Source organism: Myripristis murdjan, chromosome 12, assembly GCF_902150065.1.
Source record: "Myripristis murdjan chromosome 12, fMyrMur1.1, whole genome shotgun sequence".
Taxonomy (NCBI): Eukaryota; Metazoa; Chordata; class Actinopteri; order Holocentriformes; family Holocentridae; genus Myripristis; species Myripristis murdjan.
This window is the reverse complement of record NC_043991.1, coordinates 9,331,211-9,350,844: the sequence shown is the minus strand read 5'-3', so window position 1 is coordinate 9,350,844 and position 19,634 is coordinate 9,331,211. Positions and strand designations below refer to the sequence as shown.

The window sequence follows — 19,634 nt, the reverse complement described above, 5'->3', positions numbered from 1 at the left end:
TTTAGTATGAGTGGTGTCTTTATTTCGACCTTCACTTTAAAACAACCTTCTGCTTGCAAATAACACCAATCACAGAAAGAAATGTTACAATTGCCGTTAATGTCTTTAATTTGTCTCAAAATATGTCAAGATATAATAAAAACAATATCAAACGTTAGCAAACTGTAGGAAAAGAACATCAATTCTGCCATGCAATCATTAACAGATAAATATGTAAAAATAAACATCAAAATGTAACAAACTGATCAATTGGTGGTAAAAACTTTGTAATTATTAAGTGAGCTGGTGTCAAGAAGCTCACTTATCCCTAGGCAGCCTGAGGGAGTGTAAGTGGAGGAAGTGAACACACAGTTACTACTACTGGCTTGATTTCGGACAAGGCGTTAAAACCTGTCACAATCCTCCAGTGTAGCTGCTCAGTGACAAACAGATTTATGTGGTGGTACCACGCAGCTCTCAGATGTTTGTGTGTATGTCGGTATGTAATCTTCTCTCCACTAGCCCACACCACCCAGCTTTTTCTATAAAGCAGTTCTAAGTCAACATGCCTGGTTAAAAATAAGATGTAGTGGCAGTCTAAATTTACTCAGTGTGGATCCCAAACTGAAAAACATTCTCTGCTGCATAGTTGCAGTGAAACAGCAATAACAATGCGGTGTAGTAACAGTAAGTAATTTGAATACACAGCAATTTATGTAATAACATCTGAATGCTACCCACCCCGCCCACATGCCAAGTGACCTATTTCAGCTACAAAAAAAAACAATTAAAGCAGCCTGAACAATCCTAAATGATCTCTCCAGCTAACAAAAAAGTAAAAAAAAATATTTCAGAACTGCTTTTTTATATAGTAACAATGGCTAGCTCCAACATAATTGTATACATATATGTTTGTACATATATTTTAGATATATTTATATTTATATTTATTCTTTAGCAGAGACTGATCACATTATGTTCCCTCACAATACTCATTTTTGCATCCCAAGGAGACAAAAAATGCATACGAAGATGAGCAAATATGAAATATCAATATGAAATTTTAAGGTACATAGAAACATTAAGCTTGTTTTTACACCTCTAAAATTGGATGTGATAAAACTGGATAAAACTGTTGCTTAAAAACCTGTTTTAAAAAATAAAAAAATCTTTGGGGGTTTTGGGGTCCCATTCGGTTATGCGCAGAAATGCAATACAAAGGTAATATGAGATTGTAAAAATGCATCGATAGGAGCAGCTTAAGGCCTCTGGTTGACAGAATTGCGATAAACAGGATTTTACTTTCACACAGACAGACCAGACAGTCCCCAGTTCCTGCACTCTTCTCCTAAGCAGTGCAGGTTTCACATTTAAATGTAATGGGGAACTACAGATATATATACGGCATCTACATAAACTACATACTTGAAACACACAAGTAACATCCAGCTAGGGCAGTATCACTTAACCTGGTACTGTCACATCAGCAGTGTTCCAGCTTGCACTAATCTAAGAGAATATCATTAGCAACGGGAGAGAAAGTGTGCATGTGTGTGTGTGAGTGTTCATGCATGCATATAAGTGAGGTGTGAAGGTCAATATATAGTTCTGTATCAAAATGCCACTGTAGGTTTCTGTGGCTCCTGCATAGCCCACAGAGAATGCTGCCGTTGCTTTTTTTTTTTTTTTTTTTGTATGTGTGTGTGCCAATTTTGCTTTATTACATGATTATTAGCTATAGTCGAGAGAGAGTCAGGGCGGCAGGGCAGAGGGATGGGACATGGTGCATGTGCTCCACCAGGTGAGCTACCTGGGCGTCCCCAGTAGTGATGTATTCATAAAATCCACACTGTTGTCAGTGTGTCAGAGATTGGCTCAGAGTGTGAACAGCAGACACAGAAGTAACTAATCAGATTTATTCATGTTACTGTAATTAAGCAGCTTTTTGTGTAGGTGTACTTTTGAGTATTTTAGTACTTTTAATTCAGTAAATCTTTGCTTGAGTATTGAACCTCCCTATATATTAAAGCATATCCATTACAGAGAACAAATTATCACATTTTTGTCAATTTTTTTGTATTCATAAGGTCTGTATTTATTTATTGGTATTTTTACGTGTTATTTATTTTGGATATTTAAATTTTCTTGTTTTATGCATCACTACGCCTTTATTATCATAATATAAGTTTAAAGAATGGTCTGAAAATGTCAAAATTACAACAATAATAAAAATAGTCTTAAACACACAACATTATGCAATATTATAGCTTATCGCAATAATTTCTGACGCAATTAATCGAACATCAAAATTTGTTATCGTGACAGGCCTATGTATAGAAAAGATCACTCCTAACAGTTACTGCTCTGAAACAGTAACTCAGTAATTTTTACTGAGTACATTGTAAATGAGCTACTTTTTACTTTTACTTCAGTCCATTTTTTCAGTAATACTTCCACCTATGCTAAAGTAAAATTTTAGCAAAATAACAGTACTTATACTGGAGGAGTAATTTGTAGTACTCTTTCCACCACTGATAGACAGACTCTTCAAATCAGAGCTGTTCACACCGACACAGGACACTACGGCGAAGCTACAGTGACACTTCAGCACAGAACTATAAATTAACCCTTAGCCCACATGCACAGCAGGAACCTCTCTTTACAGTGCTTGCTACATTTTTTTTTTCCAAATGGAAAGGATGTACTAGTTTGTGTTCTCAATAGCTCTTCCAGTTGGACACCAAGTGCAATAAACTGAGAATATATGGACTGTTGTTGAGTTTTACTATGAAACTTAGCAACTGCAAAGTGAGACTCTTGCCCTGTGGGAAAATGTGGTGTTGGACTTCTTGGGTTTCCTTGCTTCTACTTTTACAGTTGTGAAAGAAAGATGCCCCCAATTACTGAATCTGTTGCAAACGGTGAAATGTTCATTTTGGCACATAATTTGGAAAAATTACAGGATAAAAGCTAAAAACAACTGATGGGATTATTTGAGCTAATTCATGTTTAATGCCAAAAATAATGCTTCAGCAAGAACCTACTTTGGCTAATTACTGGCTACAGTAAGTTAGCTGTACAGCTCTGTAAATATGCAGCTATGGCCTGTCTCAGCCTACAGGAGTTTTGGGCTGTCTTAACCCCAAGTCACCTGGGGCTGAAAATCAGTACTGATGTTCAGGATTTGTGGTAATGTGAGAGTTTTATACATCCAATCTTACACCTCCCGACAGCTCAGAGACTCATTGGGGCCGCCCCAATAATTTTCAAACATTTTTGATATTTAGGACTTAAAATCTGGATAATTGTGTCACTTTGAAACCGATTTTAAAAAATCGGTTAGGGATTTAAAACTCCTGAACTCTGATCTAGGCCTAACTTGAAGTAGCCTTCCTTGCTATCTTGCTGTCTTGAGCAAAATAAGTAGTCATGGCTTGAAAATCCAAAAGGTCTGAAAAGCAAGACACCAAGCGCTGCTAAAAAGACATGTAGTGGTCACAGGGTCTAAACGAGTTAGTTTGTGCGCATGTGTATGTGTGTGAGTATTTGTATGTGTGCTGTGAGGTGCGTATATGCGCCTGATGTGTTTTCAGCATCCTCCTCAGTGTTTGATGAAGCTATTCATCATTTCCAGTGGCAGTGGGAAAATGATGGTGGAGTTTTTCTCTGCAGCGATGGTGTTCAGGGTCTGCAGGTAGCGCAGCTGCAGGGCCGATGGAGACTCCGCAATCACCAGCGAGGCCTCCTTCAACGCTCGCGATGCGTTCATCTCTCCCTCTGCAGCAATCACCTTCAGAAAGAGGGAGACATGACAGAGGTGAACGAATGAAACAGGGTAAGGGCCCCGGGGGTCACATTTTATAAAAAGGCAGCACTTATGAATGGATTCACATAATACCATGTCCATTTGATTGTGTTGTTTGTTAAGATCTTACAGCTAAATTTACACTTTTTATTACAGGTGTTACTGGTGTCAAACATGGAAGTATTATATAATAGGGGTCAAGTAAACACAAGCAACAGTTGCCGCCATGTTGGTCTAGTAAAAGACTAACCAAAATTAGTTTTTCGATTACCGGTTAATTTAAATTAAGTGCATTAACTTTAGTGTTAAATGAATTTCTATTTAAGTTCAGTAATTGTGTCTCATCTGTTATTATTAATTATTAACAGCGGCCTGATTATAGCATTATATATCTGCCATCTGCCACCCTGCTCTCCAAGCACTGGCATCAGCATTGGCCATTGAAAAACCCAAATTGGCCGACCACTGGTTTGATGTGGTAAAGTGTGTTGCAGAGTGAGACTCGGACAGACACCGTACCTTAGCTCTGGCCTCACGGCTCGCCTCTGCCTCCGCTGCCATGGCTCTCTGGAGCTGAAGGGGCAGCTTGACGTCCTTGATCTCCACACGTTCGACCTTGATCCCCCAGTCATCGGTAGCATCGTCCAGTGTAGACTGAAAGGGTCATAGGAGTACATTTATTTCCATACCCAGGCAACACACAGATTAAGTTGGAGCTGAAACGAACTAAACACACGGTAAAACAAAAAAAACAACATGAACTGCGTCAGTAAGGTGTTGGACCACCACAAGCTGCCAGAACAGTGTCAATACGTCTTGGCATAGATCTACAAGTCTCTGAAACTATACTGGACGGACGGAAAACAAAGTTATTGTTTTAATCAGCTTAACCTCATTATTCACAGAAACCGGAGTATTGTCCTTATAAATGCGTCAAACTGCAACGGGTGCTGCAATTCAAGTCTACAAATACAATATGAGGTATTACTGGCTCCTCTGCAGACAGTTTTGTAAGTTAAGTTTTTTATGCAGGATATTCTTTGGAATCCGATCACTATGTTGATATTTTGAACCTTGCCGTCACACATCAGACAGACTTTTCTTCATACTTCATTTTAATGCTGTGCCAGAGCAGGAGAAAGCAGCTTTGTCCCTGTTGTATTTCATCCAATCTGACAGAACCTCCTACTGTGAAAACAAAAGTAAAACGTATGAATCTATGCTCTCTGCTGTACACTTCGCAGGTGTTTGTAAAGGCCACGGTACACCTGCTGCTAAAGCAAATTTCAGCAGGACTGTAAGAACCACAGGTAAAAAAATACACAGCTGGCTTTTTTTCATTTATTGTATGTTCTAATTAGACATCTGAATAACTGTGTTATGCCTTCATTGTTTTCCTAAAAAAAGGGGGACAAAAACAAAGATTCCGTATATGCTTGATTCAACATGCCATAATGACATCTGAAGAAACCAAAACATGTATTAATCACAACAATACCAAATTATGCTAACCCTGATACAAGGGATAAGTGAAATTGTGAAGGCAATAGCAATCCTCTTTCATGGAATCACAGTAAGATATTCTAGCCATGTAGCCAGTCTCTCTTGGGAAGAAAGTGAGTTCATACTGTTAAACATGTGGCCCATGTGCCCATTACTGTGTGCTTAGCTATGAGAATATAAATAACACAAGATTTTAAAACCTAAAGAACATCTTAATAATGTACTAAGCTGGTCTGTGCCAAAAACAGGTGTCTATAAAAAGCATGAAATTGTATATCTATATATATCTATATCTATATATAGAGATAGATAGATTTTTAAAATATATATTTTATTTTATTTTATTTATTTTTTACAGGTAGTGCAGTATTATTGTAGTCTGTGCCAAAATCTGTTCAACAAAAGCATAAATTCAGAATAGAGGGGGTTTGTACGTTAAATTGCCTGTGATGATAAAGCTAGGCCAGCTGCACTGAGGCACCAGCTAAGCCTCTTTTTGAGCCAGCATAAACCCTGTAATAGCTAATGTACTCTACCTGCATACTGTGTGCAATCTCTTCGCGGTCAGACAGGATCTCAGCCAGGTTCTTGGTCCCGAGAACGTTTCTCAGGGTTGTCTGGGCCAACAGGCGGGTGGCAGCATCTGCATTAGTGATGTTGGCCACAGCCAGGGTGGCATTCTGGACACGGTAGTACACCACACCGTCGACACTCACAGTCACAGAGTCCTTTGTCAACACCTGAGGGCAGAGGAGGCATTGGAACAGTTTTTTTTTTTTTTTTTTTTTTTTTTTTTTTTTTTTTTTTTTTTTATCCAAAGGGTGAATAGTTTTTTTATCCAAAGGGTGTAAACCAAAAACAAAGGTGGTGATTGTAGGGTAGTAAAGTAAAAATGAAGAGCAAGATATTTTGGTAAGGGTGAAAAGTGTTGTGCTGCTTCGCAAAAGAATGTATCACAGGTGGGTTACATAAGCAATTTCTATAAAATTCTACAATTCTGTATAAATTCTATACAAATTGATAAATAAAATTTGTTGGCACTGAACACTCTTATCAGTTGTTTGGAATTAGACATTTAGTTAACGATACATATGCTATAAATCTTGTACTGCTGTATGAGTTCAATAAAGGCCTCCTTGTGCAAGGCATAGTGCATAAAAGTGTGTATGTGGTGTGCGCACTGGTGTAGGTCTTTTTGAAAATAAAGCACTCCATTTCATTTTAAATTATTTTTTGTTCCTGTCCGTTTGTCAATTAATAAAAAAAAAAGAAAGAAAAAAAAAAATCACACAGTAATCGATAATAGACACAGGTATAATCTGCAGCACTACCAGGAATGCATGTGGACATTTACATATTTGTATGTGTGCATGGCTCACCTCTTGTGGGGGGATGTCGAAGCTGATAGTGCGCATGTCCACATTAATAAAGCTGTCAGTGCAGGGCAAGATGAAGAACAACCCTGTGGAATCAAATGCATGCAAACACAGTTTTAACAAAAACTAAAGCCACTATAAATACAAATAGTGAGGAAATGTCAACACCTCCACAAATGTTTGAAAACACAAGGATGAATGCAATTGTGGCAGGGGACCAATTCATACTATCTCTTCTAAGACTGCAGCTGTGGTGACAGCAAGGCAAGGCTGAGAATATTTGCTGCTTTCATAAGCCTCTCTCACAATGACTGAATTAGCACTGTAAAACAATACCAGGCATGTGCCTACGAGCAAAATAGACACGCTCTAAGTGTGCAAACGTTTAAGAGACATTAAAAATGCCACACCAGTCAGAAACTGGTGGGCTCCATTTTCTCACAGGATATGGTGCAGAGTTAGATCACAAGACCACAACCATCTGTTCAGGGGGGGAAAGAAAACAAAGGCAATTTCCTCGTGCACTTTCCATCACTACATTTCTGATTGTCTCAAAAACTAATGTTCCTGTCACACAAGTCAGAAAGCCTCAGTTTTTCCCATGAAAAGCCTTCTCTTCACTTCCACAAAGCATCACGAGATGCTATGGAAAAATCCCACTGATAAATTAGCCTTTTACAGGGTATGGGATGAGGCTGCGGGTCATTTAGAGAAACTGAAGGTTGCACTTAACATGGGGCAGGTTCTCTCAGAGTCCCTCAGGACTCTAGGGGTCACTGACTCCAGCAGGAAAGAGCTATTATTACTACAGGCTATCATGAATAGGATTCTCTGGAACTCTGAAGTGTCACATTTCAGGCTTTTGAGGAGCCACTCCCAGCAAGACCCAGCAAAGCAAGACTCAGATCCAAACAAGGATTATTCTTAATCTGCTTTTTGTTTTATCTTATCTTTCAACTTAATAAATAAATGGAGTCCTAAAATGGATTCAAAGTGAAAGGTCAATAGGATGTTTACAAGGCAGTCAGCCCTCAGGCAGGCACACAAGTATATCCCGCTCGGCACTTTACAAAGGACCCCAAAAAAAAGAGAGAAAAGAAGAGCCTATTCTCAAATAGCCGCTGAATTGTCATAGCAACCTACATCACCAAGGTTGCAGGAGAGGGGAGAAGATCAATCAGGGGTTTAAGTGAATTGAGTGCATTAGAGATGAAGGACCAGGGGGATGACGGGAAGTGGTCGATCATGTGGCCTTTTGCTGTATTCTGCAGCGGAAACACCAAGGCCACACCCTCTGCTGATGCTGGAAATTACAATCTGATTTCAGCCTGGACAGAGGAAAGTCTGCTGCCTCATCTCTACTAGCTGAGAAGGCCACCAGTGTGGTGTGACACAGTTCAGTTTATTTTCAAGATGCAAGAAAACATGTTTGTTTGGTACAGTGAGTACAGAGCCAGACCTCAGCAAAAATCACATTTTCAATTTAATCAATATTTCGTTTCAGAAATATAACATACCATAACAACACATACCAACAATAACAGTGTGTGATATTTTCTAGATCTGCAACAATACATGTCAGTGCACAACCTACAGTCACTAATAGTTCCTAATAATACCAACATGGCCTGCAACTGAAAGAAAAATGCTTTCCTTAGGCTATGATTGCAGAGGACATGCTTTTGACACAGCTGCACCTTTTTCACATTTATGTTGCAGCAAGCACACAACATTCACTTCGATGACAAACCCCCGGCCAAAATACCACTTTTAGCCCATAAACGCAAGATATATATAAGTCCCAGTAGCAATTTTTCTAGGAAATGAAACAGTTCTTGTTATTTTCCTGTTTGAACTGGAAAATAGATCCAGCAGGTAGCCTGCAGGAAACTTCTGCAACAACCTGATAGTACTTTCACAAATAAATATAATCGCACAAAAAAGGGTACCACCGACTTCATATTTTTTGTTTTGTATCCACTTTGCTGGTATTCATTTATGTTCTAAACGTGTGATTTTCACAGTTCTGCCACGCTATGTGAGTGAATGAGAGATAGAAATGCAATATTCTTGATTAGTGATCTTAGGGAGCAACAAATGAGGATATTTTGCCTTCATGTGGATTCATATCACATCCAGGTAACACTGAGGATGCTGCACCCTGGCTCTTGACAGTGGACTGCAGATGTCAAACAGCTGAAACCATGCTTACACCATCAAAAAGTCCACCACATCCTGAACTGAATCCAAAATTTTATATTTTAACGCTCTATTTTAAAAAGGGTTGTCGCGCAAGGCACATGGTTCAAAAGGTTTGTGCTTAGTCTCTTTAATTAATGATGTGTGTATTTAGGGCATAACATGCGATAACATGCCATCTCCCATTCCCTTTAAAAGCTAGACGCACTTGCACCTTGGCGGATTGTTATTATACTGCCGCATTTGCCAAGTCTGAAGGAACGCTTCTCTGCAGAGGAAATGGATCTGCTCGTGCACAAAGTGAATGCGCACAAGCAGATCATCTACGGCAACAGCAGGATTCCACCAAAGCTCCCTGAAGTGAAGAAGAAATCTCTGTGTGCGCAACAAGCAGAGTATACGCACACTGTCACCCGCTTATGCAGCTGCACATTACTATCATGATAATGCACCCTTAAAATAACAGTGAAGTGTGAACAATGGGACCTACTTCTGCTGGTTAATCACATGGTCGCATCAACTGTGTCAAGCAAGCAATGCATCAACAATGTCCCTGACCACACCTCATTTTAAGACCAACATGGACCATTTGCTATTTACACAACAGGTGAGCTGGGTGGGAAAATGACAACTGCACCGGTTGGAAACTAGCAAAGACATTTGCGTCGCACTGAGCACCGCTTTCCACCGGGTCTAAGACAGGGCCCCATAAATTCACTTCTCTTACAGCACCATCAAAAACCCAACTGACATATGGAAACATAAGGACATTCATGAACAAACACAGGAGTCAGTGACTAGGTTTACATGCACACCATATTCCGATTCAGGTCAATATTCTGGTTAAGGTAATATTCCAAATAAGCGAATAATTTATATGCGCTGCGGCAACTGGAATATTCCGTTTACATGTTACTTGGCATATTCCCATGCTTCGGCGTACTCCACGCTCTTATTTAATGCAACACTCAACCTGCGGGGGGCAGCAATACGCCTATAGGCGTCTGGTCTGCCGGAAATAAAAAAGAAGAAGAAGTCGCTGTGGCTGTGTCCGAAATCACTCACTCACTCACTACTCCCTACTCACTACATAGGGAATTCAATGTAGTGGACTACATAGTGAACTCAATAGCGGACCGTTTCGGACACTACTTCGCCCGTTGTTCGGCGCCGTTCCGCAATGCATGACGGGATATATTGCCTGGTTAGTGACCATCGGATGTCCACTACATTTTGCGATGGATTGTGGGATACATCCAGTGGACTATATAGTGAACATTAATAATCACTAAACATTCGGACACCCCTACAAAATGGCGTAATCACTATATAGTGCCCTATATAGTGATTAGGGAGTGATTTCGGACACAGCCTATTTCTGTGTTTTCTCCCATCGTTATATTCAATGATATTTAAGTCTTTCATTAGCTGAAGGCAGACTGCAGTCTCCTGGCTCTTGCTGCTTTTCGCCATGCTGTTCTTCCCGCTTGCAGTAACCATAACAACAAAGACGCCCCAGGATTCATTGTGAATCTAGCATGCGCAGGCGTAACTGAATATTCCGGTACGGGGCATTTTCCGATTAAGGTGTTTACATGGCACAATATTCTGGTTAGAAAAGGCATATGGCAGGGGTATTATTCGGAATATTCTCCAACCGGAATATGACCTTAATCAGGTTCGGTACGTGTTTACATGACTCGTGCGCAACCTGAATAATGAGGATATTCCGAATAATACAGGAATATGGTGTACATGTAAATGTGCTCAATGTGGATTTCAACAAGAGGTTAGAGAAAATGAGGAAAAACACATCAATATTTTGTGAGCTTTTGTTTAGGTTTTGCGGACAGCTGTCTCCAATAAAAAACACAGGTTTCCACAATGGTGATCCTGGGTTCTAATCCTGAGTGAGTCATTTTGCGTCATTTACTGAGTCAGAACATGTAGGCCTTCTCTATTATAACAGTTGAAGCCTAATTCTCAAATATGTATGCCTGTGGTGGGACTATACAGGAAAGGCATGACGCAGAAGGTGGGAGGGAGAGAGAGAGAGCGAGAGAGAGAGAGAGAGGGAGAGAGAGAGAGAGAGATGTTTCTACTGGCAAGTTAGTGGCTATAACTGAATAAGAGTTGAATAAAAGCCCCCAGTGCCCCACCTGTTCAGGATTTCTCCTCCAAATGTCCCGACTGGCCTGGTCCTTCTCAAAGCACCAAGCTTGTCACAGCATATCACAAGTTACATGCTTATTCATATAAATATTTATCTGCTATGGGGCAGCAGTTTTGGCCCTGTTTTTTTCCTGTGTAAAGTTTACATGTTCTCCCAGTGTTCATGCGAGTTTCCTCCAGGTGCTCTGGTTTCTCCCACACCTCAACAAATAAATAAATAAATACAAACACAAAGAAATGCAAGAAGTGGACTGGAGATCCGTAACCACCCTTACATGTGTAAATGTGAGCCTTAGTGTGTTTATAACAAACTTAACCCAAACCCAAACCCAAACTTAGGAGAAATCCCCACGACTAATGGTTAATTAACTATATTAATTGACAATTTTGGTTATATTTTGAATTTTAATTAACCTCTAAACTCTAAACTTTAAAATAAAACTCCCAATTCTGTAGCCGGCAACCTCACCCATCATACTGTTTCTCAGAGGCTGTAGTGGGCTCATTTTTAAAGCTAGAGTGATGATACTAGTAATTACTAGTAAGTATGTCATACTAATCACATACCAGTCCACATCCAATACAAACATAAACAAATGGGCAGTAAAATGCAATTCTACTAAATCAAACTTATGATTGCAATTACAGTGGTAACTATAGCCGCATATTAAAAATTCTGATTCACTCTGGACTGGATGGTGAAAGGAACTTCCCCTTGGGGATCAATAAAGTATTTCTGATTCTCATTTCTGATTCTGTTCATTTCAGGTGATTACACAATGGGATGCGGTCTGGTACAATGTGCCAGACCGGTACAATGTGCCAGATCCTTCCCAGCTGACTGATTGGTTTGCTTTTCTATGCGATCAATCAGCAATTAAACAAGAGAGTCTGGCATGTTGCTCACAAACGTGTTTGGCCTTTACATATATGGGAATGAGAATGGGAGAAATTGGAAAAATTACTAATATATGGAAAACACCACAAATAATCGTTCTATGTCCTGGTAGGATTTACAACATGCTCTTTGCTCCATGTTGCCAGTAACGTTATGAAGCTATGCCACACAATTTGCCTTAGCAATTTCTGCAGTTCCCGTCATGAATATACCCTAGTGATTTATGTTGTTAGAGGTTATAACAATCAGTGCTGAAATGAGAATTTCCTGCATCTGTTTTGTGCATATGCAGCAGTGTTCTGGGATGGGGGATTAAGCTCTGGGGCTGAGGGGTGGAGGCAGATTGTTTTGATTTAGTCATTTGTCTTTGCACCTGCAAGGGGTGCTATGTTATATTATTATTATATAGTGGATCTTTAAGTCAGGATGTAAAGTGCAGACAATCAGACCACCCTATTTGACAAAAAAATGTTTGTTTGTTTTTTAAATCACTGGTGGGCACAGCAATGTTTTGGTGAACACAATAAAAAAATATGCTTGCAACCTTGTTCTTTGAAATGCTGGGTTAAGTGATTTAGAGCAGCTCAGTAGTTTGTGAACACTATAATGGGCTTCCTTCACGGAGTAGGCTATTTCCACTATGATCTGGACAGAATTTTAGGACTTTAACATTTATCATATTCTTTATTGTTATGTATAAACAATATTTATTTAGGGGGGAAAAAAGGCATTTCCTGTTCCTCACTTGAATAGTCATGAGGAGTTTATGTGACAGTAGCCAACATTGTTCTCAGAAAATGAAACCAGCGCATGCTTGCTGTTTCTCTGCCTCCCTGTAGTTGTATCAAGTGTACAAATTGTGACTCTGCAACAGGGTATGTTTGAAAATGTAAGATTTGTGAACGGTGAAAAACCACTTTATTTCCACTAAATTGATTTGTACAAAGGATGTCATTTCAGTGCTTATAACTATCTAAACTAACTGCAGTGCAGTTCCTCTACTCAGTTTACAGAAAACATTTTACTCTGATTACCATTAATCCTGTAACGGCATGCGATAAGCTTTGGCCAGCATTTAAAGTGCAGCTGCACCAGACAAAAAAACCCATGACTGAAACATTTTGAAACAACCAGTGCTTTTATATAAAACTGCTGTGAGCACTGCCGTTTTATTTTGTACGTGTTCTATTATACAATATTCCCCTGTATTATTACATGGTACAAGAGTTAGTGTTTTTGTTGTTGGAAAGCCATGATCTTATCAATTTTGGCCATGTGGTCTTATCACTGCCCTTTACATGATGTTGACTTTACTATAAAACACAATAGCCAATAATTTGTCAAACAGTGAGTAAGAATATGTATTTGCAGTCTTCCTTAAGCACATTAATCCTTTAACAGGCACACTAGGAAATACGTTTGGGTAGAAATATTTTATCTCAGTACGTAAGTCATCCAGCCGGTTTACTTGTCCGGTTAGGGTAATTCCAGGCATGAACTGACAAGTGCTAGAAATTACTTGTTTTTTTGTTTGTTTGTTTGGTTTGGTTTGGTTTGGTTTGGGGTTTTTTGTAAACCATCCATAAACATTTTTATGTTTTAATGTAATTTCAGTATTTACATGGAGATACAAGGTTTTGGTGGGACTGCAGCTTATATCTATTATGTATTACATAAGGTATTATATTCATCAGTTGCAACATTATAATAGTTGTAAAAATAATGTTTATAGATAGTTTACAAACCAATTATTAACCATTAAAGTGTTACAAATACCTGGTCCATCTATCTATGTAATGTTTGTAGATCCGGATAGTAATCAAACATTAACAAACACTTAATATACTATATAAAATGTTATAATGTGTGCAAAATAAACTGTTAATAAATAGTTTACTGTGTATTACGTAAACATTATTATCATTTCAGTGTTTAACTGTGAAATAATTATTAATAAAAGCTTAATAACTATCAATTTACCATTTGATAATGATGGTTATTGTGAAGTGATACCAGTCTGTTTTGACAGGGCAGACAAGGCGCTGAGCCAGATCAGCCCTGGTACGGCTAAAGCCTGGCCAGTGGTGACAAGGCCAAACTCTAATTACTAAATGACACCCAAATGTTGCCTCACTCTATTTTGAAAGGATCTGATCAGCTTGTTAACTAACAAAACAGTAGCCCTTACACTGAAGTCAAAAATGCATGGATTTTCTCACACAAATCGTTATTTGGCATTAACAAAAAAGTAATGCGTGCACATATCTAAAAACGTAACACACTATAAGCTAACTGGTGTATTTACAAACTCAAACATAATCGATGATGTCAACGTGTTACTGCAGTCCTAATTGCTAATTTATATAGTGTATATGAAAGGTATGTCTGAAACATACTGTAGAAGAAGAAAAGCCTGATCCATCGAACACACAAACCACTGACACACAATAAAGCGTTTATCCTGATTTTTTACCAACGGAAACTGTTGCTTCCATGTCAAAAGAAACAACCCTTTCCTTTTTGCAACATCATAGGCATCATGAATAGCCAGAAAAAAACTACTAAAGGGTGACAATGAGCCAGCGCCACAACAGGACAACAACAGGCTTATCACCAGATATCACCAGATCTAGGCTGGCTATTAAAGTGATTATGATACAAAGATGTAAGAGGTACTAGGTCAAGCTGGTATAACCTCTAGTAAACTCTTTAAAACTCAACAGCACACTATGGACGCAGTGAAGACACCTTTGGAAAATAAATCTCTACTGTACATTTCTATTCTACTTTCATTGAATGAACTGTGGACACGAGTGGAGTTGATAAATACACTTGTGTATGAAAAGTGCACATGGTCTCTGACCTGGCCCTTTGGCTCCTCCTCGCAGAATGCGCCCCAAACGAAAGATTATGGCCCGTTCATACTCCTTCACAATCTGTTCATGGAAAAAAAAGCACATTAATAATTTTAATGATTTTTTTTTTTTTTGCTCCTTTCTCCTTTTCTTTTCTTTCTTTTCATTGGTGTTCTGCAGATTACCTGTAACTGAGCAGTGGAACATTGCCACGGACGCTGGTCAATATTAGCATTGAGCATTTAGCCTACCCATGACAGCTCCATATTAACAAAGCAAACAAAAAAGAATGGCCTACTGGCAGCATTTGTGCCATGGCAATAAAAGACAGGTGGTTTCTATGGATTCACTAAATAAATACTCACATCACAGGGTGTGAGTTTGCAGCGTTAAGTCCACCATTTCCCAAAACAAGGAACAGACAGCATAGGGCAACCGTGGTAGATTACTAAACTAACTACTGGGCTTGCAACAATTATTTTGAGTTTTGTTCTATTATATATAAACTTGGCAGAGAGCAGGGAATATGGCTGGTAAACTTTAGAACAGACCCGCAACTGTTGCTAGAGGGCAAAAAAAATGCTTGTTTCCTGCCCTGACCTTAATGCACATCCATATGGAGACTGGCAGAGTAGCCAACATCAGCAGAAGGGAGCATCCAACCAACAACCAGCCACACAAGCCAATGCCATCGTCTGATTCCTGCATAGCTGAAAATGGAAAAACAAAACAATTTGTTCACAGAAACATTAAACTGATTCAGATCACAAGCAGAAATATATTCATTTACCACTTTCACACCAGGTCATTCAAAGATTTGCCCATTTCAGAAGCTTTTTGTCTGTTTTTGAAATCATGAGTATTTAATGTCAGTAAGCTGGAATTCACACACATGCAAACTCACTACCTGAAATCTAGTCTATTCTCAAGGTGTTAGGCATTTGTTAGGCTTAAAAAAAATCATCATCTAGTCAGCAGCTAAAGGTCAATTATTGACATGCTAGTACACCTTTCGAGACTCATACCTTCAACATCATGACAAGTATACTTGGTTGAACCTACAGAGAAAGTTCAACAAAGTCAAATACCTACTGAACGAGTGTGTACATGTTAGTGTGCCACATGTTTACAATATACTGCATGTTACATTGTTGACTGTTGCATGGTCACTCTACACACTTCAGGAATACTTATGTTTTCCACACACAATGTTAAGTGAGTTAGTGGATTTTATCCTTTTTAACTCCTTTCCAGTTCTACCGGCCCATCAGCAGGCCTGGCTCTTGTGGATTCAGTGAGCCCAATTTTATTAATTTGTGACAATGTTCCCATAGTAGCCATTTCATTGTAGTGAGACCTTTTTTATTTATTTATTTATTTTAAACTTGACATCATTGTTTAAAATGACCTATCGTGACCTCTAGGATAATCACAGCCTCATGAATCTTTACAACCAATAATTAGAGACGGAGGACATTAAGAGGATGTATGGCTTTCCTAGGTATATTGTCAATAAGGGGAAATTTCTGAGCAATTTCCAGAACAAAGGTGCTTGCCATCCCATTGCCGAAAAATGCAATTCTTAAAGAAATTTCCGAATGTTAAGTTTTGACACCAAATCAATGCATGAATTCTTTCTATGGTGTTCCTCAAGGTTTTGGTGTCTCCATGTGGTATTCTGGCAGGATTGCAAGGATCAATTACAGTTACAATCAAACAGTTTAAATCACCAAACCTGTGTAACAAATGGTATCAACCCAAAAATTGCTGCAACAACTTATGCCATATAACTGAGCAAGGCAATGGCTGTCGTGTACTCCTATCATAATGTTGTAACACTGGCACACTCTTAAATGAATAGGTCCCCTACCAAAACGCAATGTTTATTACAGATTTATTACTACAGTAACTTGACACTAGGGTAAATGTGTTATCATATTGTCATCTTGGTATGAAAATGTGTGATACTAATATCTCAGAAGGCAACTATATGGACGATATAAAATTTAGGGTTGGGGTTAGCCTAAGACACTGATCGGTGTGTTCTGATCAAAAAAATATTTTGTTTAGTAATTGTATTTTCAACATCCAGTTGGTATTACTGTGTTGTTTTTTGAAGAATGCTCAATTTTCACTGTTGTTACAATTAAAATACTACTGACGCATTGTGCAGAGGTTGCAACAAAATTATTTTAATTTTCTTTAATTCATTTCAATACACCCCCAGACAGTGATTGGTCTGCTCAATTAAATACTTTGTGAAGTCACTGCATTTTCTGCATGCATGTACTATTACAATGCTGTGTTTGGATAAATGCTTCATTTGCAGTTGCCACACCTCAAACAAGTGTGAACCCACAGTGGTATCTTATTATAATCATGATATCTGAGATAAGAAATTGTGTCCATATCCTGCAGCACTACTTGACACACAGTGCTGAGCTTCATCTCAGAACTATCAGCTTTCAGATGATATAGACCACTTCTGTTTTGCCTATGATATTGATCTTTTATCTGCTCCTGAAACCTCCTGCCCTTCCTAAAACGGGTCTAAAGAAAGCTGGGGTGGTTTGGGGTCAACCATTTATCGCTGCTATGTGCAAAGCAAGAATTTCTGTTAGTCGGGGTCAAAGCCAACATGTTGCTGGATAGTATTGCGCCCATGGAAACACGGCCAAAGCGTTGCCAATACAGGTTAATTAAATCCAGGTTTGCAAAGGAAAGAAAGCATGCGTCGTTATTTCGAAGAAGTTAAGTAAAGGCTCCGTTAAAGTAATGGTAGTCAACGATGGTTTACACAACGTCAACGTTTAGTCAGCTAACGTTAGCGGTTAAAACCGTTCAAAATACATCACATTAGCTAGCTTATGTGCAACGGCTGACAATTTCTGAAGTGTTTCATGCCGACGACGCGTTAGGGCACAACGCCAGGATAAAAGCGAGTCCTTTGCTAACGTTAATCAACATTAGCTTGCCTTGCATAGTCGAGCTAGTTATGATGGCAGTAACTTAATGGAGCTAAATGTTAGTTACCCGTTTGACGCTCCCGCCTTTTGGACTCCATTGCAACAGTTTCCCTGTCTGAATCCATCTTCTGTGATTTAAATTAGCTTTTTTAAGCAACAGCCGTCTCCTTGTCTGTAGAAAAGCTGAGAGCGAAGTAGTATTTCTTGGGAGGAGAGAGGAGGGGGTTGTGTTTATCCTGCACGCTGACGTCGGGCCAGCAGGCTGGAGTGGGCGCGGCTCAACATGGAGCCGACAGCGACACAGTTTCTTCTCCTGCCGTGGGTTCACCAGCGGCTCGCAAACCAGTGAAACCATTCCACAGCAAGGTTATTATAGTTAACTAAAACTAAACTACAAACTAAAACTGCGTGTGAGAAAACATTGTAGTGTGCTGAAATAAAAATAGAAACTAGACTTTAGAGAAAAAAAAATAGTTTTAGTGATCAATAGTCTGTATATAGGAATGCTCCCACCACCCAGTTAGGCTCACTATCAAGTGTGACTGTTTTTAAACTGTTCAGACCAGACAACATTGGGGGTAGACTTCTGAGGAACTGCAGCTGTCTGGCATTTTTTCTTTTATCTTTATGAGGTCTCTCAAGCTCCACAGGGTCCCTCCTCTTTTGGAAAGACTCTGTAATTGTACAAAGACAAAAACACCAAAATCCCAAAATGACTTTTCGGCCTGTTGCTCTTACTTCTCTCATTATGAAGACCTTTGAGAGGATTATAAATAAAAGCAGAGATCTTGGGTGCAGCTCAGAGCATTTTAGACCCACTTTAATTTGCCTATAGAAGCGGGTAGGGCTGTTGAGGAAGCTGTTAAACCCCTACTTAACTTGGTACTGGTACATCTTGATGGGGCAAATAGTTTTGCTTGCTTGATTTTTGTAGACTTTTAACTGTATTCAACCCCTAATTTTAGCTGATCGTCTCACCAGCATTCACAATAATGACTTGAACTTTGTATGCTGAGGAAATTATTTTTTATCGAATGTACTTTTATCTTCCACCGGCTCCCTCCAGTGTGTCTCACCACTTTTACTTATTTTATACACCAATGAGTGCCAGGGTCAGCATGAAGGCAAACACATGGTGACCAGGACATCGATCACTGCCCTGTGGTGAATGATTTTATTGACTGGTGTGGGCGCTCATCCTTGAGTGTAAATGCTTTTAAAACCAAAGAAATTATCATTGATTTTCAGAAGAAGCTTCTGCCAAGTGCTCCTGACTTTATTCACGGCCAGGCGGTGGAAGCTGTGCAGCAGTCCAAATATCTGAGCGCAATTATAGACAATAACCTGACATTTGATGCCAACTCAGATGCAGTTTGTGCATCTGAGGCCCACCACTGGATGAACTTTTTATCGGAAGTTGAGAAGTTTTAATGCTTTTTTTTTTTTTTATTGAGTCTGTTTTAGCTTTCTCTTTTATCTGCTGGTTTGAGTCCCTCACTTTGAAAAGTAAGCACAGACTGAACATCACTGTAAAAAATTGTGTGGCAAAATCACAGGTGCCCATTGAGGATAGACTGCTGCCATCCGGTCGCAGGTACTTTTTACCAATGTATGGGACTAAGAGGTACAAGTTGTCATTTGTCCCGGTCGTCATTAGCAGCTTGATGTGATCTGTCCCTTATAGTAGCTGACATCTGTGTGTTGGGCATCCTGTGCATGTTGTGTGGTGTATTCTGTGTATGAACTGTTGTCATTGCTTGTCTATTTATTCTCTGTGAGCTCTACAATGAAATGCCATTTGGGGATAATAAAGTTTACTAACTTGATTATTTACTTACTTACTGAAATAATACTGTGCACTTGCAAAATGAAGTAAATTAA

At 39.1% G+C, this 19,634-nt stretch overlaps 1 protein-coding gene across 2 annotated transcripts; it reads right to left on the bottom strand.

The window, feature by feature from the left end:
* On the bottom strand, positions 1-17,998 carry stom (stomatin). Of its 2 annotated transcripts, XM_030065582.1 has the most exons (8): positions 17,821-17,998; positions 15,813-15,845; positions 15,388-15,497; positions 14,796-14,868; positions 6,667-6,749; positions 5,824-6,027; positions 4,304-4,438; positions 1-3,769 (listed from the first exon to the last, which is right to left on the bottom strand). In XM_030065582.1, the coding sequence occupies exons 1-8, from the start codon at positions 17,876-17,878 to the stop codon at positions 3,581-3,583; spliced, it is 885 nt and encodes a 294-aa protein (XP_029921442.1). In that variant the 5' UTR covers positions 17,879-17,998; the 3' UTR covers positions 1-3,580. The 2 variants fall into 2 exon arrangements, with proteins under 2 accessions (XP_029921442.1, XP_029921443.1); XM_030065583.1 differs by lacking the exon at positions 15,813-15,845.
* Between the last annotated feature and the right edge of the window lie 1,636 nt (positions 17,999-19,634).